Source organism: Catharus ustulatus, chromosome 3, assembly GCF_009819885.2.
Source record: "Catharus ustulatus isolate bCatUst1 chromosome 3, bCatUst1.pri.v2, whole genome shotgun sequence".
NCBI classification, from domain to species: domain Eukaryota; kingdom Metazoa; phylum Chordata; class Aves; order Passeriformes; family Turdidae; genus Catharus; species Catharus ustulatus.
Genome location: NC_046223.1, coordinates 1,103,157 through 1,129,512, shown reverse-complemented (window position 1 = coordinate 1,129,512; position 26,356 = coordinate 1,103,157). Strand labels below are relative to the sequence as shown.

General features: G+C 46.6%; 2 protein-coding genes across 9 annotated transcripts in view; one reads left to right on the top strand and one right to left on the bottom strand.

The window, feature by feature from the left end:
• The window catches only part of RTN4 (reticulon 4), a 42,620-nt gene extending 38,364 nt beyond the window's left edge, over positions 1-4,256 (top strand). For all 4 annotated transcript variants that reach the window (XM_033054157.2, XM_033054158.2, XM_033054159.2 and 1 more), the window contains 4 exons: positions 961-1,030; positions 1,657-1,703; positions 2,699-2,757; positions 3,166-4,256. In XM_033054157.2, the coding sequence (XP_032910048.1) occupies positions 961-1,030; positions 1,657-1,703; positions 2,699-2,757; positions 3,166-3,208 (219 nt within the window). In that variant the 3' untranslated portion in view covers positions 3,209-4,256. The remainder of the gene's footprint in view (positions 1-960; positions 1,031-1,656; positions 1,704-2,698; positions 2,758-3,165) is intronic.
• The window catches only part of EML6 (EMAP like 6), an 85,453-nt gene continuing 62,493 nt past the window's right edge, over positions 3,397-26,356 (bottom strand). For 2 of the 5 annotated variants that reach the window (XM_033054150.2, XM_033054152.2), the window contains exons 28-44: positions 23,464-23,478; positions 22,279-22,287; positions 21,194-21,272; positions 20,112-20,241; positions 19,507-19,605; positions 18,368-18,388; positions 17,837-18,010; positions 16,984-17,192; positions 16,414-16,571; positions 15,807-15,921; positions 15,360-15,548; positions 14,937-15,109; positions 9,074-9,236; positions 8,489-8,592; positions 7,852-8,005; positions 7,615-7,715; positions 3,397-6,707 (exon numbers count right to left, since the gene is read on the bottom strand). In XM_033054150.2, coding sequence (XP_032910041.1) covers positions 6,683-6,707; positions 7,615-7,715; positions 7,852-8,005; positions 8,489-8,592; positions 9,074-9,236; positions 14,937-15,109; positions 15,360-15,548; positions 15,807-15,921; positions 16,414-16,571; positions 16,984-17,192; positions 17,837-18,010; positions 18,368-18,388; positions 19,507-19,605; positions 20,112-20,241; positions 21,194-21,272; positions 22,279-22,287; positions 23,464-23,478 — 1,918 coding nt within the window. In that variant the 3' untranslated portion in view covers positions 3,397-6,682. The remainder of the gene's footprint in view (positions 6,708-7,614; positions 7,716-7,851; positions 8,006-8,488; positions 8,593-9,073; positions 9,237-14,936; positions 15,110-15,359; positions 15,549-15,806; positions 15,922-16,413; positions 16,572-16,983; positions 17,193-17,836; positions 18,011-18,367; positions 18,389-19,506; positions 19,606-20,111; positions 20,242-21,193; positions 21,273-22,278; positions 22,288-23,463; positions 23,479-26,356) is intronic. The other 3 variants (XM_033054153.2, XM_033054154.2, XM_033054156.2) reach the window with 3 other exon arrangements.

The window sequence follows — 26,356 nt, the reverse complement described above, 5'->3', positions numbered from 1 at the left end:
CTGCCCTCCCTGGTGCCAGTGCCAGAGCTGACCATGGCTGGGGGTCTGTGCTGTGTGCAGAGCAAGGAATAAACCCTGGGAAAGCTGCTGTCCCTGGCTGCTGCTCAGCTCCTCAGCAGCCCTGCAACTCTAGAAGAAAGCGGCTGATTTTCCTTGGGAGGAATCCTACCCCGAAATAGAGCTGGCAGCCCTGGCTCCCCTCCCCCTGCTATAGGTCAGAGGTGTGCCTGGGACACTCCACCTGGCACTGAACGTGGGCAGACCTTTGTGTGGAGCTGGAAATGCAGCCTGTGTCCCACCAGGAGCTGGACAAATGCTGTCAGCAGGGAGGGGGCATGGGACAGGGAGCCAGCAGTGGTGGCAGTGTGGGGCTTTAGGGATGGCTTTGCTCTGAGCTTGGTGCTGACCTGGAACCAGCTTCAGTGTTAGAGCACTTTTCACTCCTCTTCTTCCTAGATATTTTAATATCCCAAGTGCCTTTGGGTTTTTTGAAGGAGAAAAGGTAAATCAAGCCCACCCTACCCTGTGGCAGGCTTTTCCTGATGTGCCAGAGCCTCTGCCTGGTCTGGTCAGGGCGTGGCTGGGCAGGTGGGCAGGGCCATCAAACACATGTGTGACCTCCTTTCTCTCTGGCTGTGGCTTGCCCCAGCCCTTTGGCCTCTCTTAGGCTGGCCTGTCCCCTCTCTGGAGGGAGGTAGGAGCTGTGTTTGCCATCATTCCTCCCTGTGAAGGCACAGGGCAGTGTTTGGGCACTGCTGACTCGGGCTGAATTCAGCCCTGTGACCTGGCCACAGGAGTATCCCATTACTGAATCCTTCAGCCATCTCATCACCCAGCTCTGGTTACAGCAGGGGTACAAGGTGAAGTGCACTTTGGGGCTGGTTACTTTGTGTTTGTGTTTCAGCAAACTGGGGTGTCCTGGGCACAGACTGGCACTGACAGGCTCTTCTTCCCTTGCAGTTCGCAGTGTTGATGTGGGTTTTCACTTATGTTGGTGCCTTGTTCAATGGTCTGACATTACTGATCCTGGGTAAGTGCTTGACTTGTCTTACACACCTGGCACACCAAATAACCTTGGCAAAGCTCTGGGAGGCTGATCCTGTAACCCTAAGATAACTTTGAGGTTGTTTTTTTTTATATAACACAGCAGAACAGGTCATTTGGAGTTGTGTTGTTGCATTCCTTGAGATTGCTGGTGTCCAGCCATTGCACAGCTTATAGGCAAATTTGCTGTGCTTGTCCCTGTCAGGGTTAGCCTGCCCTGAGTGTCACTGCTGTGCTGGGACTTTGGAGGAGGTGCAGGATCTGCTGTGTCCCACTGCAGGATTTAATTTCTTACATCCCAGAGCAGGCTGGCTTCAGGTGTCACAACCAACTGATGCCTGAGCAGCCCTTGGGAAAAATTTGCATAACCCACAGTGAAAAAATGACCTGTGACCAGACTTAGTGTACTGTTGGTGAGACCTGGAGCACTGCCCAGGCTCTCCTTAACAGGGATTATTGAATTTACTGGCCAACAATTGGTGCATGGGGTTTAGTCATTCATTTTCTTGTACCTTTTTGCAAGATATATCAAGGTGTGGAAACCAGTCCTTGCTCTGCCTGAACACATTCCCTGCTGTTAAATATTTATACATTTGATGTGCTCTTTTCCAGCTTTGATTTCGCTCTTCAGTGTTCCTGTTATTTATGAGAGACATCAGGTGAGTGTTTAATAGAATTCATTAAATGTTTCTTAAAATCAGCTCTGTTAGAAACAAATAATTCAAATCAATTTCAGTCTTCTGAAATATTTAGAGCCTTTAAAAACAAGCCTTTACCCAGGAGCTAGGCAGGCTAGTTCAGTTTGAAGTTCAGACAATGCATTTCCCTTTTCTTTCTTGGTGGAGGAAGAGGTTTTCCCAACAAACAATTCTGGAAAAGGCCTGCTGAACTTGGAGGCCTTTTCTGCTGGTCCGCCTTTGGTCAGGACTGGAGCAGCACTGGGCATGGTGTGCTAATCCTGCTGTACCTTTTGGAGTTGATATTCAGGATTGGTTTCCCAAAGCTCTGTGGAATTTGTAGCCCTGGCAAAAACAGGAGGTGGGAGCTGCTTGGCCCAGTCCAGTCCCTGCTCTTGGGGAGAGGCTCCCATGTAAAAGGAGGAGGGAGGAAGGAGCCAAAGGAAAATGCCTGTGATTAAATTATGGCCAGGGCTGTCTTGGGCAGGTCACTGCACAGGAGGGGGGAGCCAGCTCTGGCTCAGCCCTTCGTCTCCCCTTTCAACAACAAGGCTGGGCTGGGACTGGGGGAGGCAGGAGCAGATGGCAGAGCCTCCTGGGGTGCTGACCAGGCTCCTCCTCCCCAGGGAAAGGGAGCCCTGGAGCCCCCAGGCAGGAGCAGGGACAGTGTGTGGGGCTTAGCCCGAGCTGCTCAATCCTCTGGCCAGGCTGCAGCCTAAGCTGGTTACCCTGCCCAGCCCAGCTAAGCAGCTTTGCTCTCTGTGGGGCCCAGAGGGGCCCAGCCCTGCACCCACAACTGGGGTTTGATGGACCAGGGAGAAGCCAGGGATTGATTCCTTTGGGTTTTTGCATTGGTGGGTGCGTGCCTGCAGTCCTGGCATCACACTGGGAACCACCCCTTCTCCCAGAGCTCTGTGGGACTCAGCCAGGCTGCACAGGGGGAGCTGGGCTCTAACTTGTGTCTGCTTCCATTCCAGGCCCAAATCGACCATTACCTGGGACTTGTGAACAAGAATGTCAAAGATGCCATGGCAAAGTGAGTTGGTTTGGGTTTGTTTCTTTTCCTGGGTACTGATGAGAGTTCTGGCACGTGTGACACTCCTGTCTAGGGCAGATGTGTTCTTTCATGTGCCAGGCCAAGGAGGGAGGAGGTCTCTAACTCTGGACTGGTTAGGAAATGAGCTCCTTTACTGCTGATGCTGGATTGAAATCAGCCTCTATTATTTCTAATAGAAATCTGGGATTTCAGCCCATTAGTGATACCTGAGCCCCTCAGCTGGTGCAGTCTGGGGGGAAAATGAGGAGTGCAGCAGTTCCACTGGGCTCTGAGTATAAAGCTGTGTTGTGAGGGTTCTTTTCACATGCTGCTGTTTCTAAGACTGTTTAACCTTTTTTTGGTCTCTTACTAAAACTTGTTTTTGTCTGTTTCCTTTTCCTCTTTCAGGATCCAAGCAAAGATCCCTGGGTTGAAGCGCAAAACCGAATAAGAAAAGCCTGAAGCAACTTATCAATAGGAAGTTCATCTTTTAAGGGGGAAAAATATTCATTGGATTTCCACGGGGAGGGTCAGGGAATAGCAAACCCCTTGACATTGCAGTGCAATTTCACAGATCTTTATTTTTTAGCAACGCAGTGTTTGAGGAAAAAAATAACTGTTTTGACTGCCATGTGTTTCATCATCTTAAGTATTGTAAGCTGCTATGTATGGATCTAAAACTAATCATCTTTCCTTATCCTGTGTGCAGCACTGGCTAATACAAACGACTGAGACAGCTGTACATTTGCTTCAGCACAGGTAGTTCCTGCTGCGTGCCGGAGGTGTAGAGCAGGTGGGGCAGAGGACAACACTTCCCAGTTTGTGCACTGTGTATGGTCTGTGTAGATTGATGCAGATTTTCTAAAATGAGATGTTTTAGAAGAATATACCAGTTTAGCAAGTTTTGAAAAATCTTGCCTTTTTGGTATGAGTATAGCTGTATTGTGATTTTATTGTTTTATCAATTGCCAATATATATATATATGTGTTTCACAAAGCTTAGATCTTTCAGCTGCTCCACAGTGCTTTGTACTTCAGAGAACTGACTGAGGCCTGGACCAGCTCCAGAGCACACAAGCTTGAGAAACTAAAAAGTCTCTGTAAACACTGGCATCTGTTGGAAACAACAAAAGAGAGATGAACAAAGAACCTCCACATAGAGTAAAAGAAAATTACAGCATACACTTTGTTGCACAAACTTACAGTAGTTGATCTTGAGCAAATAATTCTCCAGCTCTCAGACTCTGATAATCTGTGGACCGAGTATCTAATGCTGCAAATGGTGTTTGGAAACTTAAAGCCCTGTCCTGTTATGCAAGAAATGATAAGTGAAAATTTATACACTTGCAGTTTGAGCTGTACTGAACTAAGTCTGTGGAATGCATTGTGAAATGTAAAAAAAAAAAAAACCCAACAAAAAAGCAAAAAAAAAAAAAAAAACCAAACCCAAACCAACCCCAAAACCCCAAGTATCAATAAAGCTTATAGACATAAAATAACACCGGTATTTGGCTTTCTTGAGGCAAGTTTAATATATTTGTGTTTATTTGAAGTTCATTGTGATAAATATCCATTGTCCATGGTGGTGGCAGTAGTGTCTGAGCACAGTGGGTGCAGGGTGGGTTTGTCACGGTCCCTTTTCTCTCTCTGCAGTGGCAAGGAGTTGCTCAGGACCAGCTCCAGTGTCCCAGGGAGCTCCAGAGGGTGTCAGGTTCTTGGATTTTTGAGATAGGAATGTTGATGCCATTTTCAGGTTTGAAGGAAATAAGTCCCAGTCGTCTTTCCCCAGGTCTGATTTAAGAGCTGGACATTGAAAACTTGTGTACCGATTTGAGATGCAGATTTTAAATGAGTGGCATCTTGACCATATTGAAAAATAGAAATTCATGCATTACTATTTCAGTTTACAGTAAAATACAGCATTACTTCTGAGCCTTTTATACAGGAAGCCAGACCATAGAAACATCCAAACTGTAAGTGCGTGGTTTTCCTGACAGACACTATTGCTTGAAGGTATTTCTCACATCACTGATTAATTCATTCTGCCACACAACTGGTTTGATTTGGGATACAATCAACATGGAAGGAAGGCAAACATGAGTGGTTACAACACAGGCAGAGGTGCTCACTGCTGGCAGCAGTGACAGAACAGGATTTGATCCCGAAGGTTTCTTTAAAGAAAAAACTGCATAGGGACTTGTACTGTGTATCTGACAAACTGCTCTGCTGTATAGTCATATAAGGAATTAATAAATTCAATTGTAAAAAAAAGGTGATTCTTTGAGGTTGCTGAAGCACTTTGTGTGTTAAACAGACAGGAATCCACTCCTTTAATGGGATGTTTTTGCTACTTTTCTATGCAGTGGGCAGCAGGAATGGACTGGCAGGAAGGTTCCAGAGTTCAAAATCCTATTGTCCTGAACTGGGACTAAAGCACTATTGCTTTTCAGAGACTAAATGTAAGTGTAAATGTTTCCTTTTAGCCTTTATTTCTTTTAAATTAAGAAAGGTAATTTAGAAATATGGACATTGTTCCATGCCCATAATCTTAAATATCTTAAATCCATGTTTTGGCATTGCCCATTTTTGCAATTCCTTTTTAAACTTTCTCCAATTCCACTGTCCCTTGAGTTTTTGGTGAAGGGCTTGAGTTGCATTTTGGAACTGTCTGTCCATGGTTGCACTTCCCCATGGAGGCAGCTCTCCTTTGAGCTCAGCTGTTCCCCAGGCCAGGACAAGGGGCTCTGTGGGGTAAGGGAGAGGAGCCCAGAGTCAGCCAGGATGAGCTTTTTCCTAAAAAAACCCTGCATTTCCTGGTACCAGGGGCTTTATGTTCTGCTTACAAGCAGCAGGGACTGGCTGGAGGGCACACAGAGCCCTGCTATGGGGACATTCCAGGGATTCCCCTCCAGAACAGGACCAGGGATTGATGGAAGCTTTCCCACCAGGCCAAGATTCTGGCTGACCACTGCCGTAGGAGTGTAAAGCACATTTTCCCAGAAATGGGGAGCATGCAGGAACACTTGGGGAATGACTCCCTCCATCCTGGTGTTAAATTCTCTTGAACCAAGTCTGTCCAAAGCCTCTCCTCTCACTCACTGCTGGAGTTAGCTTGCACTGCTGGCTGCAGGAGCAGCTGCCCAGGAGCTGGAATGCCATCCCTTTGGCCTTCTGCCAGCACAGAGCTAGTGGGGAATTTGCTTGTGAAGGTATTAAAAACCCAAAGCAGAAAACAGGGATCATGTAAGTACCCAGCTGGAAAAGGTGAGAATGGTTTAGCCCTCCTCTGGGTGAGAGTCATAGCACCGTGTGGAAAGCAGGTGGGGGGAGGCAAGGCTGCAGCCCAACTACTAGAAAATTATTCCAAGGCACTTCATGGATAGAAAATTCTGCCAAATATATATATTTAAAAATAAAATGGACTTTAAAAAAAAAAAGGATACTTTACTCCTTCAATTAATGAAAGCTGGAGGGTGGCCTCCCCCCTCCCCAGTCTGCTCATTAAATGCTCCCAGCTTTACTGAGTGCACCCAACTGGAGTTTTTAGCAGGCATGGTTAAAACCCACCCACTTCTTGAACTTTGTTCAAGCCACAAATTTGGAAACTGAAGGGCCCAGCATTTTGTCAGCATTTTTCTCCCTTTTCAGACATGGTTTGAACAACACAGTATTAGGCAAAAGCAGCTTTGTGAGTGAACTGTTCATTCCTTTGGGATCCCTGGGTTACCCTTCAAACCTCAGCTTCCTTGGCAAGGGCGTCGGGCTCGCCAACGCCAGCTCCCCTTCCCTCCTGGTAAGTTGGGATGAGTGATCTGGAGATGTCAGCCTGCAGCAGGGCTGGCATTCCTGCAGCCAGGGGGGTGTTCCTGGCTGGCCTGGCCAGCACAGCCCTCACTGGGGCAGGACAGCAGCAGCCAGAGGTCCCTCAGAGGCAGCGCCACACGAACACACTGAGGAGACAGGAGGGACAGCAGGGATTGGCCTTGGCACAGCCCAGTGGAAAATGAACACAGCAGGTGGGTGGAGTACAGACTCTGTGTGTGTGTAAAATACACTCTGTGCACAAGGCTGCAATGTGAGCACTGTCTGTGTACAGTGTATGTGTGCACTGCGTGCAGAGTTTGTGTCTCTGTCAGTATGTGCATCTGTGTGTGCTGTGTCTGTGTGTGTGCAGTGTGTGTCTGAGTGCATCTGTGTGTGCTCCCTGTGTCTGTGTGTGCAGTGTGTGTGTGCATCTGTGTGTGTGTGTGCAGTGTGTGTGAGTGCATCTGTGTGTGCTCCCTGTGTGTCTGTGTGTGTGTACTCTGTGTGTATGTGTGCAGTGTGTGTCTGGGTGCATCTTTGTGCATCTCTGTGTGGGATGTCTCTGGGTCATGTTAGTGTGGCTGTGTCCCTTTCCCTGTGTGTCTGGCTCTGTGTCTCTGTAGGTTTGTGTCTCTGTGTGTGCTCCCTGTGTGTCTCTGTGTGACTGCCCCAGTGGCAGTCCCGGTTACCTGCAGTTGTCCCCTCCGGTGCTCACCTGTGGATGTGTCTGTGTGTCTGTAGCTCTGTGGCTGTGTGTGTCTGGCTCAGTGTGTTTGTGTCTGTGTGTGGGTGTCTGGCACTGTGTCTCTGTGTGTGTCTCTCTATGAGTGCCCCAGAGGCAGCCCCAGTTACCAGCAGTCATCCCCTCTGGTGCTCACCTGTGTGTGGCTCTCTCTGTGTCTGTGTGTGTGGCTCTCTGTGTGTGTCTGGCTCTGTGTCTCTGTGTGTTTCTGTCTCTGTGTGTGGGTGTATGTGTGTGTATGTCTGGCTCTGTATGTGTGTGTGTGGCTCTGTGTGTGCCTCTGTGAGTGCCCCAGAGGCAGCCCTGGTTACCTGCAGTCGTCCCCTCCGGTGCTCACCACGAACTTGTCGTCGTGCGAGAAGCGGATGTTGGTGACGTGCGCCGAGTGCCCGAAGTACCGCTTGTGTTTGGCCTGTGGGACAGGACAGCAGCTCAGGGTGGCACTAGGTACAGCTCTGTGCCCACAGCCACCCTGACCTGGGTGCTGTAACACCGAGTGCTGAGGGGCTGGCAAAGGCTGCTCGGGTGGAAACAAAGCAGGCACTTACAAATTTCTCTGTGCATGGGAAGTCAAAGAGCTTGACCAGCCCGAAGTCATCTCCTGTGACTATGTTCAGGCCAGCGTGGGTCACACAGGCACAGTTCACATCTGCTTTGTCCGCATTCCGAGGCCAGATCCCAATGACTTCGTCTCCAAGAATGCTGTTCCAAAATCAAGGGAAGTAAAATGCATGAGACCACAAGGCTTAACCTGCTGCTGCTGTTCCACAGGTCAGTACCAAAAAATTGCTGGGTTTAAAACAAAATTGTCCCCTCTAAATGATTTCCCTGAGCTCATCATGGCGACCATCACACAAATACATCATTTTTCTGTGATATTTCAGCAGTCTCTATCTATTAATCCTGAGGTTTATTTCCCACCAAACCACACGATCAGTGCACGTTTCCAGGCTCCCTGTGCTGCTGCTGTGGGACAGGGCTGCCTGGAGTGGCCAGAGCTGTGTGAGGGGCCTGGGATGAGTGGCAGTGAGCCACTGTGGCAGTGTGACACCCCTGGTGTAATTATCAGCACTAATTACTGCAGCCACCGAGCAGCCAGAGCTGTGTGCAAAGCCCCAGGGTGTCTGAGCCTGGGGCCATCCCAGCACTCACACATCCAAACCCCACGCTGTCCCTGGCTGTTACCTGGTCCACGTGGCCCAGGTGATTTTCTCTATCACTGCAGGGTCTGTGATTTGCTTTCCCAGGGGCACCTCGTGAACCTGGCGCTTGTAGGCACCTGTGGATACCTGCAAGTGGGAAAGGAAAAACCTGGATGCTTCATTTTCTTTAAGATTTCCAGCAGTCTTGTCAGGTTTTAACAGAAATGAGACATCGAGGATAACATTTTTCATTATCTGGAATCAATCCCATGCCATATAAAGGAATAAGAATTTTAGAGGATGGTGATGGAAGGAGATATTCACAGGTAGAGGTGACAGATATTTTCTCACTTGTATACTCTGTCTTAACCTACTTCACCAGCTCAGAAACATCTCTGAAGGAAACCCCTTCAAATTAACAATTTAATTAGAGCAGATTAACGCAGCTCTCCCCCCATGCAGCCTCAGGGAGGACGAGAAGTGCTTTCAGATGCTTCTAATCCACATTTAATTTTGCAGCACCTGTACCCTGTTTGACCTGTATAAAGCTTTTCCCTTAGCACAGATGGAGCCTCCATCCCTGGGTGTGCCCACAGCCATCCCTCGATGTACATGGATGTGTCCATACCTGGATGTAGCTGCTGTCTGCAGAGAAGTCCATCTGGATGACAAAGCTGGCGATGTCCTTGCAGTAGCCGATGCGGTTCAGGGAGGTGCCCTGGGTGAGGTCATAGAAATCCACGGTGTGTTCCTGGGATCCCACAGCCAGGAAGCGGTTATCAGGGCTGATCCTGCACAGGAGTGACAGAAATGTACAGTGTGAGTGTGGTGGTATAATGCACAGGGACAGAGATGTGGGGGCACAGAAGGGTGTGTGTGGAGGAGATGCTTGGAGACACAGGAGTGTGATTGCAGAGTAATGGGCGAGGGTGGATGGACAGGTGTGGCTAATGAGTGGAGATGGGATGATTGTTGTGATGGGAGTTGGTGGTGAGATAGTGTGTGTGATGTTCTGGGTCCATTCCATTCCATTCCATTCCATTCCATTCCATTCCATTCCATTCCATTCCATTCCATTCCATTCCATTCCATTCCATTCCATTCCATTCCATTCCATTCCATTCCATTCCATTCCATTCCATTCCATTCCATTCCATTCCATTCCATTCCATTCCATTCCATTCCATTCCATTCCATTCCATTCCATTCCATTCCATTCCATTCCATTCCATTCCATTCCATTCCATTCCATTCCATTCCATTCCATTCCATTCCATTCCATTCCATTCCATTCCATTCCATTCCATTCCATTCCATTCCATTCCATTCCATTCCATTCCATTCCATTCCATTCCATTCCATTCCATTCCATTCCATTCCATTCCATTCCATTCCATTCCATTCCATTCCATTCCATTCCATTCCATTCCATTCCATTCCATTCCATTCCATTCCATTCCATTCCATTCCATTCCATTCCATTCCATTCCATTCCATTCCATTCCATTCCATTCCATTCCATTCCATTCCATTCCATTCCATTCCATTCCATTCCATTCCATTCCATTCCATTCCATTCCATTCCATTCCATTCCATTCCATTCCATTCCATTCCATTCCATTCCATTCCATTCCATTCCATTCCATTCCATTCCATTCCATTCCATTCCATTCCATTCCATTCCATTCCATTCCATTCCATTCCATTCCATTCCATTCCATTCCATTCCATTCCATTCCATTCCATTCCATTCCATTCCATTCCATTCCATTCCATTCCATTCCATTCCATTCCATTCCATTCCATTCCATTCCATTCCATTCCATTCCATTCCATTCCATTCCATTCCATTCCATTCCATTCCATTCCATTCCATTCCATTCCATTCCATTCCATTCCATTCCATTCCATTCCATTCCATTCCATTCCATTCCATTCCATTCCATTCCATTCCATTCCATTCCATTCCATTCCATTCCATTCCATTCCATTCCATTCCATTCCATTCCATTCCATTCCATTCCATTCCATTCCATTCCATTCCATTCCATTCCATTCCATTCCATTCCATTCCATTCCATTCCATTCCATTCCATTCCATTCCATTCCATTCCATTCCATTCCATTCCATTCCATTCCATTCCATTCCATTCCATTCCATTCCATTCCATTCCATTCCATTCCATTCCATTCCATTCCATTCCATTCCATTCCATTCCATTCCATTCCATTCCATTCCATTCCATTCCATTCCATTCCATTCCATTCCATTCCATTCCATTCCATTCCATTCCATTCCATTCCATTCCATTCCATTCCATTCCATTCCATTCCATTCCATTCCATTCCATTCCATTCCATTCCATTCCATTCCATTCCATTCCATTCCATTCCATTCCATTCCATTCCATTCCATTCCATTCCATTCCATTCCATTCCATTCCATTCCATTCCATTCCATTCCATTCCATTCCATTCCATTCCATTCCATTCCATTCCATTCCATTCCATTCCATTCCATTCCATTCCATTCCATTCCATTCCATTCCATTCCATTCCATTCCATTCCATTCCATTCCATTCCATTCCATTCCATTCCATTCCATTCCATTCCATTCCATTCCATTCCATTCCATTCCATTCCATTCCATTCCATTCCATTCCATTCCATTCCATTCCATTCCATTCCATTCCATTCCATTCCATTCCATTCCATTCCATTCCATTCCATTCCATTCCATTCCATTCCATTCCATTCCATTCCATTCCATTCCATTCCATTCCATTCCATTCCATTCCATTCCATTCCATTCCATTCCATTCCATTCCATTCCATTCCATTCCATTCCATTCCATTCCATTCCATTCCATTCCATTCCATTCCATTCCATTCCATTCCATTCCATTCCATTCCATTCCATTCCATTCCATTCCATTCCATTCCATTCCATTCCATTCCATTCCATTCCATTCCATTCCATTCCATTCCATTCCATTCCATTCCATTCCATTCCATTCCATTCCATTCCATTCCATTCCATTCCATTCCATTCCATTCCATTCCATTCCATTCCATTCCATTCCATTCCATTCCATTCCATTCCATTCCATTCCATTCCATTCCATTCCATTCCATTCCATTCCATTCCATTCCATTCCATTCCATTCCATTCCATTCCATTCCATTCCATTCCATTCCATTCCATTCCATTCCATTCCATTCCATTCCATTCCATTCCATTCCATTCCATTCCATTCCATTCCATTCCATTCCATTCCATTCCATTCCATTCCATTCCATTCCATTCCATTCCATTCCATTCCATTCCATTCCATTCCATTCCATTCCATTCCATTCCATTCCATTCCATTCCATTCCATTCCATTCCATTCCATTCCATTCCATTCCATTCCATTCCATTCCATTCCATTCCATTCCATTCCATTCCATTCCATTCCATTCCATTCCATTCCATTCCATTCCATTCCATTCCATTCCATTCCATTCCATTCCATTCCATTCCATTCCATTCCATTCCATTCCATTCCATTCCATTCCATTCCATTCCATTCCATTCCATTCCATTCCATTCCATTCCATTCCATTCCATTCCATTCCATTCCATTCCATTCCATTCCATTCCATTCCATTCCATTCCATTCCATTCCATTCCATTCCATTCCATTCCATTCCATTCCATTCCATTCCATTCCATTCCATTCCATTCCATTCCATTCCATTCCATTCCATTCCATTCCATTCCATTCCATTCCATTCCATTCCATTCCATTCCATTCCATTCCATTCCATTCCATTCCATTCCATTCCATTCCATTCCATTCCATTCCATTCCATTCCATTCCATTCCATTCCATTCCATTCCATTCCATTCCATTCCATTCCATTCCATTCCATTCCATTCCATTCCATTCCATTCCATTCCATTCCATTCCATTCCATTCCATTCCATTCCATTCCATTCCATTCCATTCCATTCCATTCCATTCCATTCCATTCCATTCCATTCCATTCCATTCCATTCCATTCCATTCCATTCCATTCCATTCCATTCCATTCCATTCCATTCCATTCCATTCCATTCCATTCCATTCCATTCCATTCCATTCCATTCCATTCCATTCCATTCCATTCCATTCCATTCCATTCCATTCCATTCCATTCCATTCCATTCCATTCCATTCCATTCCATTCCATTCCATTCCATTCCATTCCATTCCATTCCATTCCATTCCATTCCATTCCATTCCATTCCATTCCATTCCATTCCATTCCATTCCATTCCATTCCATTCCATTCCATTCCATTCCATTCCATTCCATTCCATTCATTCCATTCCATTCCATTCCATTCCATTCCATTCCATTCCATTCCATTCCATTCCATTCCATTCCATTCCATTCCATTCCATTCCATTCCATTCCATTCCATTCCATTCCATTCCATTCCATTCCATTCCATTCCATTCCATTCCATTCCATTCCATTCCATTCCATTCCATTCCATTCCATTCCATTCCATTCCATTCCATTCCATTCCATTCCATTCCATTCCATTCCATTCCATTCCATTCCATTCCATTCCATTCCATTCCATTCCATTCCATTCCATTCCATTCCATTCCATTCCATTCCATTCCATTCCATTCCATTCCATTCCATTCCATTCCATTCCATTCCATTCCATTCCATTCCATTCCATTCCATTCCATTCCATTCCATTCCATTCCATTCCATTCCATTCCATTCCATTCCATTCCATTCCATTCCATTCCATTCCATTCCATTCCATTCCATTCCATTCCATTCCATTCCATTCCATTCCATTCCATTCCATTCCATTCCATTCCATTCCATTCCATTCCATTCCATTCCATTCCATTCCATTCCATTCCATTCCATTCCATTCCATTCCATTCCATTCCATTCCATTCCATTCCATTCCATTCCATTCCATTCCATTCCATTCCATTCCATTCCATTCCATTCCATTCCATTCCATTCCATTCCATTCCATTCCATTCCATTCCATTCCATTCCATTCCATTCCATTCCATTCCATTCCATTCCATTCCATTCCATTCCATTCCATTCCATTCCATTCCATTCCATTCCATTCCATTCCATTCCATTCCATTCCATTCCATTCCATTCCATTCCATTCCATTCCATTCCATTCCATTCCATTCCATTCCATTCCATTCCATTCCATTCCATTCCATTCCATTCCATTCCATTCCATTCCATTCCATTCCATTCCATTCCATTCCATTCCATTCCATTCCATTCCATTCCATTCCATTCCATTCCATTCCATTCCATTCCATTCCATTCCATTCCATTCCATTCCATTCCATTCCATTCCATTCCATTCCATTCCATTCCATTCCATTCCATTCCATTCCATTCCATTCCATTCCATTCCATTCCATTCCATTCCATTCCATTCCATTCCATTCCATTCCATTCCATTCCATTCCATTCCATTCCATTCCATTCCATTCCATTCCATTCCATTCCATTCCATTCCATTCCATTCCATTCCATTCCATTCCATTCCATTCCATTCCATTCCATTCCATTCCATTCCATTCCATTCCATTCCATTCCATTCCATTCCATTCCATTCCATTCCATTCCATTCCATTCCATTCCATTCCATTCCATTCCATTCCATTCCATTCCATTCCATTCCATTCCATTCCATTCCATTCCATTCCATTCCATTCCATTCCATTCCATTCCATTCCATTCCATTCCATTCCATTCCATTCCATTCCATTCCATTCCATTCCATTCCATTCCATTCCATTCCATTCCATTCCATTCCATTCCATTCCATTCCATTCCATTCCATTCCATTCCATTCCATTCCATTCCATTCCATTCCATTCCATTCCATTCCATTCCATTCCATTCCATTCCATTCCATTCCATTCCATTCCTTTCCATTCCTTTCCATTCCTTTCCATTCCTTTCCATTCCTTTCCATTCCTTTCCATTCCTTTCCATTCCTTTCCATTCCTTTCCATTCCTTTCCATTCCTTTCCATTCCTTTCCATTCCTTTCCATTCCTTTCCATTCCTTTCCATTCCTTTCCATTCCTTTCCATTCCTTTCCATTCCTTTCCATTCCTTTCCATTCCTTTCCATTCCTTTCCATTCCTTTCCATTCCTTTCCATTCCTTTCCATTCCTTTCCATTCCTTTCCATTCCTTTCCATTCCTTTCCATTCCTTTCCATTCCTTTCCATTCCTTTCCATTCCTTTCCATTCCTTTCCATTCCTTTCCATTCCTTTCCATTCCTTTCCATTCCTTTCCATTCCTTTCCATTCCTTTCCTACTTGATGCCACCTCACCTCCATACTTCCCTGCTCTCATCTCAGACATTTCCCAACTCCTCTCCTGCACTCCCCATATCCCACACCGCACACCCATGCACTCTCCTCACTCCCACACATTCCATGCCCTACCTGATGTCCTGGATGGGCGCCCTCCTGTCCCTTTTCTTGCCCCAGAGGCGGAGGCTGGTTCCCAGGAGCAGCACGAATTCCCCGTTCCTCATGCCGATGGCCACCATCTCCCCGTCGGGGCTGTACGCGGCGCAGCGCGCGGGGTGCCCCAGGCTCACCTTGTTCAGCAGCTTCTGCAGGGACAGGGACACGGGGTGACACACTGCTGGTCAGCACTGCGCTTCCCCATCACAGGAATCATCTCCTGCATTTTCACCTACCTGGTTGTATTTATAATACAGCAATAACAACGTATTAACTTTGCTCAGGCCAGAGGCACAACCCTGCTCTCATTCCAGGGCTGCTCAAAGGCACAGCTGGAAAATGGATGCTTGGACAAAACGTTCATTTTTGATCACCCACTTTTCCATTCCCAGTACTCACCTTGTCCGACAGGTCCCAGATCCTGGCTGTTCCGTCGTTGCTTGCAGAGATGAAAATGTCTTTGGAGGGGTGAGTTGCCAAGCCCCAGATCTCTCCTTCCATGTGACAGTCAATTAACAAGTTGGAAGCAGCGTTTTTTTCTCCGACTTCCAGGATTTCTCCATCCTTTGTTCCCACCAAGATTTTCCCCTGTTTGCAGCCAGAGAAAAAGAGAGAGGTGATCAGTGCAACAGTAACTGCACGGGTTTAACCTCCCAGAGCTTAAAAAAAGCATAAAGAGAATAAGTTTGTAACTGGTTAATGGATACTTGACTGCAAACATAAAACAACATTCCTCAGTGGTGCTGTTATCTCAAATGACTGTCATTTCTGTGCTCCCCTTTACCCAGGCTGGGGTGAGAACCCCAGGGGGTTCTGTGGCTGTGAGGAACAAGGAGCAGCTCTCACCTTGCCCCGGCACACGGAGCGCACGCACTCGATGAGCTGCCCGGTCTCCAGCTGGAACGCGCGGCACCGCTTCATCTCCTGGTCCCACAGCTTCACTGCTCCCCCCTCCTTGGTGCTGCAAGGGACACTGCTGTTACATGGGGAATCCACCAGGGATTTTCTGCCTAAGGCACAGAACAGGCACTGACCCACCCTCCACTCTGCATCAAGACACCTGGTCATGGTGCAATGGGAAATAAATAATATAAAATTAAACGCTTTCACACTTCATGTTCTAAACAGCACCATAATCTGTTCAAACCAAACTGTTCTCTGGTCACTTACCTCAATTCTCTGTTCCTTGTGGTAATCCCAAGAGCTGCAGCACCTCCACTGGGAGAGGCTGGCTGTAGATTGAAAGCACTAACAACTGAAAAGAACTCCACCTGTGGCAGGAGCTCAGGCAATTACAGCTCATCCAGGTGTTTGGATCAATGCCAAACAGAGGTTCAGTGTGTGCCACTGTGACCCCCTTCAGCCCTCCACTTCCTGAGCCCCCTGGCAGGCTGTGCAAAGCTGAGAATAGAAGTGCTGCAGCACAGAGTGTTTATCTGCAGCTGTGACTTACGGCCTCTCCTTCCCTCCAGTGACAATGAGCCCGTCACGCAGCGTGGTGTACATGGTGAACACGGGCCCTGTGTGAGCCTTGGCCACCAGCCTGACCAGGAAATGATCCTTCCACACGTACACATCTCCATTTATGGCACCAGTGAACGTCAGGTTATTCTGAAACAGACAACACACACCCTGGCATTTCTGTTCAGCTTCAAGTAAAATTCTTCCAATTAAATTTGCAAGTCCCTAACCACACTGGATTGTCACCACTGGTGCTATCACACCAAATGCCATTAGCAGAACAAACGATACATGAAATAACAGATCACAGTTTAAGTTAAAAAGGTAAATAACCATCAAAGTGAAAAAAAAAAAACCCACAAAAACACCAAGGCAGTAGGTGCACACAGAACTTAATTTGTGCTCAGGAAATTCAGGGAAGGATCCCAAGATTTTAAACCCACAAGTTTTAAATCCACATTTCACTAACAAGCACCGGGTTGGATTTCAGCAAAGAAAACCGACCCTTGCAGGTTTAGTACAAAGGTAATGTAAAATCCTCTATCAGGAAATTGGAACTCACTGCTCCAAAGGCAACAGAGAGCATGGTTTGCATTTTGGCATCTTCCATGGAACCAATGACTCCCTTCTTGTAGAGCAGAGCGCTGCCAGCCAAGGTCCAGAACTTCATGTGCTTCACCCCCACGGACACGAACTGAGTGTCAGAGTCTGGGCGGAACTCCACAACAAAGATCCTCTCCAGGTGCCCTCCCCTGCTGGCAACTTTAGCCCCTGGGTTAATGAGGAAAGGGTAAAAACAAAGTTGAATTCACCTGAGAAACCAAGCTCTGATATGATTTTATCAAATCAATTGAGCTGGTACTGGATTAGACATCCCAGATGCTGAAAGCTGCAAATCCCAACACTATTTACTGTATCAAACATTTTAATGCAGCTCCCAAAGTCCCTGCTTATTCCACTGCATCCCACAGAGTTAGGAAATGCAGATCTGAGGCCTTCATAGCACAGTGTCTCCTGGTTCAGTGAAATAACACAGAAATGTTGGCTATCATCCACTGAAAAATGCACAGGGACACACTGATGGGCTGAGGCACTTTTCCCTCCCCTCCACCATTTCCAAAGATAATTCTTTTCTGGAAATAACTTCCCAAAGGCCTATCTCCATCATAGTACTTGAAGTGGTTTAGGAAATAACTTTCCTTGATTTCATGTAATTTTACATTAGGTATTATTATTTCCTTAATTTCCACTTACAACAGGTGTTTAAAACTCTTTCTGTTCACACTTTGTAGCCCTTTGGCATCTTTCACTGATTAACTGGGACACTCAGAGCGAGGACACAAAAGTCCAAAGGCTTGAAAGGCAAATGCAATCATTGTTAGGCTGGATGAAGAGGATTTCCCCCTGGTTTTTACCTTCCTGCCACCTCCAGACAGTGATGGTGTGCTCTGGGTCCACTCCCACTGACACCAGCAGTTTGCCAGTGGCGCTGAAGTTCACGTAGTTGACCCCTTTGGTGTGGAAGCAGCGCAGCATGGAAAGGGTTTGCTTGCTCATGGCATCCCAGATGTGAATTGTGGGGGTTGTACCTGTGGGCACAGAGAGGCATTAACAGAGAATTAATCCTGGAAAGCTTCAGTACAAAGCAGGCAGTTTTCAAGAACATTTAACCTGAACAGACATTACTGGGGGGTTGGGTTTGTTTGAAGATTAGCACTAGTGGGAAACAAAGAGAAATCAAAATAGCTTGCAAAACACAGGGGGGAATCACTGGAGTCCATGAAGTCAGACAAGTTCTAAAAGAACAGGGGAACACTCATGAGGAGCCTCATGCAAAAGCGATTGCCTGCAGATGTTTCACTTGTATCCATGGTTCACACAGATACAATGAGGCAACATGGAACTGGTACAGGACTCTGCTCAACTCACAAACAACTCAGCCTTACCTGGGAATTCTGTCATGTCACCTGCATTGTGGGAGCAATGGCAAATGAGGAAGCACCAAGGGAAAACAATAGGTGAAATAAGTCAAGTGACTCGTGCCGCAGTGCCAGCATCAGCACCAGAAGGAAAACAAAATTCAAAACTTGGAAATGGATATGGATTAAATCAACAAAAGAAATAAGCAGCAATATTGTTGAACTCTTTTGGGTATATTGGCTTTTATACACAAATATTGCAACAATATTTAGTACTTTTAAGTTTTAAAAATGGCATCTAACAGAAATGCTAAAGGCATGCAGATTTTAAAAATTATTACATTCAGAAGTGAAGTGAATCCCTAGCTATACAAAGCATCAATCAAACTCAGGAGCACTGAGCTCCTGAGGCCTAGGGAAAGGCCTTTATCCTTTCCCATGCCACAGAAACCTGTGTTCTGCACAGCTCTGGCACAAGTGCAGCTTTGGGTGCTCCCTGCACACCCCAGTGCAGTGACAGGCAGCAGAGGGTTTGTGTTTGTCACTGTGCTCATCACTGCCATGCCTTGTCCCCTGCTAAGTGACTCCTGTCCTCAGTTATGGATTCCATTCTCCTGGAATGGGCTGAGATGTTCTGACCCTGCTCTCCATAAAGTTCATTATTCCAGCATTAGGCTGAGAGGCAGCAGATCCCTCTCAGGGCTTGGGACAGCTCACCCTGCATTCCCCATGCAATGTTTACTCCTGCAGAAGGCACCAGGGAATCCAACAGGGGTCTCCATGTAAATAATAAACACTTGGATTCACTAATACATATGGACTGTGAACTGCTGAGATCTGTTTCTGGCATTCTCCTGTACACCTGCAGAGAAAATGATGCTCTCTGTATTCTCACTGCTAAACACTGCCTTGGACACAGGAAGGGAAGAATTCTATAAATCAGATTAGGCAGTTTCTCAAAGCTTGCCTTCTGAAATATGATTACACTACAATTAACTCTAAAATCCAATCACCCACAATCAGAGCTGGAACTGAAACAGCAAGAAAACCCTGGAGCTGGATTACTTGTCCAAAGGAAACACAAAGTGCAGCTCCCCCACAGAAAAGCCCCAGGGGAATCAGTCAGAGCCCTGAGGTGGGAGGGAGGCTCTGCTGGGGGCACGTACCGATCTGGCTGGTGGCCACCACGTTCTTGTACTTGGGGTGCTGGTTCACTGTCAGGCACAGGATGTCATCAGTGTGCTCCAGGTAGAAGCTCTGGCTACCTAATGACATCCACACAGGATTTCAGTCACCACAGGGCTCAGGCAGAGGCAGCAGAGCAGCACAGACTGTTTGGGCAGCTTGGTACAGCTGAGGGGTCACTAAGGCTGCTCTGCTCTCATTCCCAAATGCACAGCCATCAACACACAGAGGTGGCTACTCTAAAGCAATATTTGGGAAATCATCTACACATGCAGGGAGTCAGCCCACAGCCACCACGACTGCAAGAAACACCAAAACTGCCCATGCAAAGCCCAGGCTTCCCAGTGAAATCCCAGGGAATTAAGGCAGTGGGTGAGGAAGTGAAGTGGAGGCAAAGCCCTGCCAAGGGAACAGGCCCAGAAAGGACACAGGGGCATCCTGGTGTCCCAGCCCACAGCAGTCCCCAAAGCCACCTGCAGTGGGTTTGTGCTATTTACCAACATGCAAAAGGTGAGAAAGCCACAGGAATATGAAAAAGCTCAGACTTCCCTTATAAAGCAATGATTTCTGTTTGAAGTGGAATTACCAGTGGAGAGGTTCTGGACAATGCCTGCTGCAGCAGTGTGGAAGATGATGTCAGCACCATCGTTCAGGTAATGCAGGTTGTTGCGACAGTCAAACCCTCTGTATCCAAACACGTGGTCCAGAGCCAGCTCCTGCTCCAGGAAAACAGACAGCAAGGGTGGAATGAAAGAATAAACCAGGAGCTTTCAGGACAGCTCTAAATTATCTAAGTACAAATACCTTGTAGAGGCAATGGAGTAACAAGACAGTAAACAGTTATCCCCACTCTGCTCTTTTTTTGAGGCATGACATCATCAGAGGCTATCAACAGCCTTTAACTGGTCAGCTAAAGCACTGCACTTCCAGTATTTTCTTTTTAAATTATTGTATAAAATAGATTACTTATTATTACTGAAATGTTAACAAAAATGTTCTGGTTCTGTAAATTTCCATTCCAAGCAGATACAGCTCACAGAACAGGTTTGATTTTATTGCTCTTCTCATCACAGTTTATATAGAGTGTCAGATATTTTAAAGAAGATCCTTGCAGTATTTTCAAAAATAATTCTCATAAACTACCAAATTTCCACAGAATAAATTCTGAAATTCTGACCTTAAGGTAAGCTGTAAGTAACTCTGTAATTAAGACATTAATCAGAGGTGCAAGTGCAGCTTACAGGGAGCAGTTGCCAAGGAAATTTCCTCCAGGATGGCAATGGATGTGGTTAGAGCTGCCTCAGTGCCCTGAAGCCTGATTTAATGACTGTCCCAAACACAATCACAGCTCACTGGGAACAATCCCAATTAACCACAGACCAAGTGCTGCAAATTGTCCACACAGGTCACAGAATATTCCTTGTTATTCAAACAAGCTGTCTGGGGAGAAAGGGAAGTTCCAAAGTCAGTGAGCAAATTCCATCCTTCAAAACCCCACACAGGATTTTTCCTGGGCCAAAGTGCTGGTTCTGGGTGGATTTCCCTTGGGACTGAGCATGGGAAAGCACAAACTCTGTGACTGCACCTGCCCTTCACTGAGAGACAGAACAGGGATGGATTTCACCCAGTATGTTACTTGGAAAGAAATTTAAAGATATTAATCCTGACCTCAACCAGTTTCTTCTTTTTGTTGACGTTGTTCTTCTGCAGCTTCTCGGGCTGAGGAGCAGCTCTGCTCACAGGTGGCCTGAAAAGAACATTTAAAAAAGGAGACAATCAGTATGTCTGAAAGTAAAGTACAACCTTCAAAACCACAGCACGTGTGAGCAGCAAATGGGCAGGTGTGCCTGGATGAGCTTTTTTCCAGAGCTGTACAACAAACTGATTAAAATCCTGCACTTTTTGACAGGAAGAGCAGGAACATTGATGCAGCCTTGGTGGATGAGTGGCAGAACAACCAACCTTACACCATTCAAAGGACTCCAAACCATAATGATTTCAATCCATGGAAAAGTCCTTGAATGTGCAATGATGTAAATTGGTGCTTTCAGAAATGATCTGAAGTAATTTCTGCAGCTGGCAGCTGACCTCTGCCCAGCCTTGCTGCTTCTGAGAAACCCCATCCCAAAACCTTGACAATGGCCTCAATAAAATCGTCTCAAAGTAATATTAAAGATCAAATGATTGCATTTAAATGCACAAGTCATCCATGCAAGGGAATTTGGGAGACTGAGGCAAGCAAAGCCTTTTTATATAATTACAGCTGCTAAAAGTAGCTAAAGAGACAAATGCAGAACACAGGCTGAGACAAAATCTGATGTGTGCAAATGGTCTGTAAGGCCAGATAACTTCTGCTGCTGCTCTTGATCCTGCTGGGAAAAGAGGGACAGAGCTAAGGGGGGCACTTGGAAAGCATTCCCAGAGATTATGATGCCAGAAAAATGTGACCTTGCTATTACATTCCATGTCCTGCAAAATTTGTTCCTGTCCTGAGAGCGTATCTAGCAGTAATTCCCATTTTACAAAAAATGAGTTGGAGAAGAATGAAATCCCTTTTGTGCTGAGGGAGCTGCTTTTTCTGGAGCTGGATTTTCCATGGAAGGTGTTAAAGGCACGGTGGACAGAGGCCTGTGGGAATGAGCAGCAGCACAGCCTGAGCTCTGAGCCAGAGCAAAGCTGAGGTCAGCAGCCTGACCCAGGGCTCAGGCACAGCAAGGACAACGAGCACACGAGGAAGAGAGTGAGAGAGTTACCTTGATCCCCTTGTAAGCAGCAGGTAAAGCCAAGCAAGAAACTTAGTAAGAGTTTAGAGTCACCTGTGAGCACGAGACTCATGCACAAGCACTGTCAGAGCACAGCAGTCATTCCTTGGGCACAACACGTGCTAGCCAAGCATGCCAGCAAGAACTGAAACACAGCACAGAGTGCACAGAGCCAGAAACACAGCACCTGGCATCCCTGGGCACGCTCAGAGCTCAGCATCCTGCAGGATGGAGGGGAGGGGAAGCTGCACCCGAGCTTCCTGCACACTCTGCACTGGAGCAGAAGGGGATTCCACGGCTGGCTTGCTTCCAGCAGCCTGGCAGGGCTGATGTAGGAAGCTGACAGTCCCCTAGGCACTGCTGGGACTGCACACAATGGCTGCTTGTTCTCCAGCACAGCTCAGCTGCCATTTAGCCCACAGTTGCTGTGGGGAGGCCAAGTCAGTGCCAGGACAGCCTGTGCTGCCTCGTCCTCAGGGGACAAGTACCTTTATTGCCTCAGAAGGGGTCACTCAAGTCCCCAGGGGGACCCTGGGTGCAGCAGGACCGAGCAGCGGCGCTGTCACCAGCAGGGAAGGGGCACAGGAAGTTATCACAAAACTTAACTGTCTTACAAAATAAATGCATTATTTCAGCCCAGATTTATGAGGGCCTCTGAACTGGCACTTAGGAAAACGATTGGGTGCTTTTTTCTGTTTCAGTGTTTCAAACTGGATCATTGCCACATTTCTTTACCTAGGAATATCAAAGTTTATGACAAGAGCAAGCCAAAATACTTCATGAAAGCAAGAGAACACCACCACTGTGACATGCTTGATAATCACCAGATGCTTAATTTGGAGCCACACACAGAGAGATACTTCTATAGATACCTACTCACAGCACACACAAACACAGATGTGTGCACCCATATATACACAGCCATGTATATATGCACACGTGTGCATTCACTGCCCCACCACCACTTTCATAAAACACACGGAAAGCAGCACATTTGAAACATTTCAAGAAGTCATTTCACTTTTTCCCAAGGCTGTGACTACACCTAGTTTGTTTAGATACAGAGGATGACACTGCCAAGACAAGGAATCTGCACTCTTTGCCCTGCTGGACCTGTGCAACCTGCAAGGCACATTCCAGCAATCCAGGCCTGCCTGGGCTCCCCACAGTACTTACTTGACAATTCCCTGCCTCCAAAGGAAAGCAAGTCAAAACATAACACAAGCATTAATGGCTCCTTTGCAGCAATTCAAAACCAAGTGCTCAGATTACATTGTGGCACGGAGGGGCGCCAGGAGAGACAAGACACAGTCACACATAGAGGGGCTCAGCTCTCTGGGCACTGTGGGCACAGCAGAGAAGATTTCTGTTACTCATGGCAATCTCCAGGATGTCCTCACAGAGGGGACACAGCTGTCACTCAGGGGTAGGGGTCCAGATCCCAACTGGCAAAACCTCAGCAGCACCTCCATGTGAGTGTGAGAAGATGTGGGGGGACATTCCCTCCAGTCAGGGGGGGGAAAAGCCCAAATCAGGGGTGGGGTGAGCAGGCAGCACCAGGATGGAGAACAACACATGGACACAACAAGAGCTGGGCTGGGGGGAACAGGGAATGGGGTTCTGGAACAGGGGGAATCTTGAGGGAGGAAAGAGATGTGATCTTAGAGAACAGGGCCAAACTATTTCCATCTGTTTAGATGGAAAATAAAGGTCACAAGAAAAGACAGATCAAAACCTGTTAGGATAAATTCTATGGGAAGGGGACATAACCAACTCCTGTTTCCAGGGCACAAGTGCTGTCTGCCTGGAGATGCTGACTGCAGCAGGGATAAACTGGGCAGAACACAAAGATTCTGCTCCAAGGCCAATAGGAACAGCATGGGAAGTCCAGAAACAGCATCATGTGAAAGGGACCAACAAGGTCTGGGGCAGGGACAGATGGACAGGAGTGCCCTGCAACCCAGCAGGTGACAGGCTGAGCCAGCAGCAATGGGGAGGGAAAAGCTTCGAGCCCAAAAGGGAGACACACATGGAGTCACAAGGCTGCAAACTGGGCAGGGAACACACTTGGATCTACACAAACGTGAGCAGGACTGCTCCTGAGGAGAGAAAGCAAAGTTCAAGGAGAGTAAGGGCTGGTTGGGCAACAGAGCAAAAATCCAAGGTTTAAGAAATACACTATTCACTTCAGAAAATGTGCAAAAGCAGTTTTTAGAGGTGTCCTTCACCAGTGACAGGAGGGGACTCCCAAGTGCCCAAACTGCTGCAAAATTCCTTGAGTTTTTTTTTAATCCTTTCCCAGAGAAGGGATTATAAGACTTTATAAATTCTAAACCCTTGGATTTTCCCATCCCAACATACCAAGGAGTTTTACATACAACTTTTCTTGCTGTTACTTTTTCTTAGCACTTTGTAGCTATCAGAAGACAACAAAAAGAACACGATTCACCATGAAAATATCCTACTCCCAATTACAGCAGATCAAAGTAAAGCTCAGACACAACTAGAGAGAAACATCACTGGTAAATTACGTTTTTGAAGGACTGGAAAAGCCTTACATGGTTGCAGTATTTATAGTTTCATGTGTATGCTGATGCACTCCTCAAAATATTAATAAAAAAATAATTTAAAAAATCACAAAGTACTGCAGGACATATGGTAGGGCAGTTGCTGTCACAGCCTGTCAGGGCAGCTGGGCACTGCACTCCCAGGTCAGCCCAGCTCAGGGCACTTATCAAGGAGGGCAATCCCTGCACTGAAACCTGAGGGTTTGCTCTGAACACCTTGGGAAGGTGTTCCCTGAGCAGCTCCTGCAGCACAGCCTGGCCCTGCTGTCCCTCACACCTGGACACACTGCAGGAACACTGAGTCTTTTCCTATTTTGTCATTCCCTGCATAAGGGAATAGCATGTTCTGCTATTCCAGCATGTTTTGAAGCTGTGCTGTGTAAATAAAACCACTGAACCCATCACCTATGGCAGCTCCTCCCTCTGCATGACAAAACACGACAAACAGCTTTTCCCTCAGGAAAGCTGAGTGCTGCCCATGTCCCTGAGTGCAGGAGCTCCCAGGGTCACACACACAAGTGCTGCCCATGTCCCTGAGTGCAGGGAGCTCCCAGGGTCACACACACAAGTGCTGCCCATGTCCCTGAGTGCAGGAGCTCCCAGGGTCACACACACAAGTGCTGCCCATGTCCCTGAGTGCAGGGAGCTCCCAGGGTCACACACACAAGTGCTGCCCATGTCCCTGAGTGCAGGAGCTCCCAGGGTCACACACACAAGTGCTGCCCATGTCCCTGAGTGCTCAGAGCTCTCAGGGTCACACACACAAGTGTTGCCCATGTCCCTGAGTGCAGGGAGCTCTCAGGGTCACACACACAAGTGCTGCCCATGTCCCTGAGTGCAGAGAGCTCCCAGGGTCACACACACAAGTGCTGCCCATGTCCCTGAGTGCAGGGAGCTCTCAGGGTCACACACACAAGTGCTGCCCATGTCCCTGAGTGCAGGGAGCTCTCAGGGTCACACACACAAGTGCTGCCCATGTCCCTGAGTGCAGGGAGCTCCCAGGGTCACACACACAAGTGCTGGGAAGCCGTGGCAGTGCTGGCATCCCCCAGTCCCACCCCCAGGTGTCACAGCCAGAGAAGCCCTTGGAGGCAGCTCTGTGCTGACCTGTGGGAGCAGTGGGATTCACTCTGAGCTCAGCTGCTTGGCAGGGACTGACAAACACCAGCCACAGTGTGTACAGGCCTTGGGGACAACTGGGATGAGACCAGCAGGCTGTCAAATGCACTCAGGGTGCATTAACTTGAAATAATGCTGCTGAGGAAGTGAAAGTGAATATTGCAAAGATGCTCCTCATTCTCAGAGAGGGGCTTTCTGCTGGAATAAACCCCAAGTTATTTTCTCCACCCCAAGGATGCGTTTTCCCAGATACATTTGGAACAGTCCCCACCTACACACGAATACAACACAGACTCACACTCCAAGCTTCTGCGCTGCACCCACAGCCGTGTGTGTGTAAAGGTGCAGGAGCCAAGGCTGGAGCCATATGTCTAATAACTCAT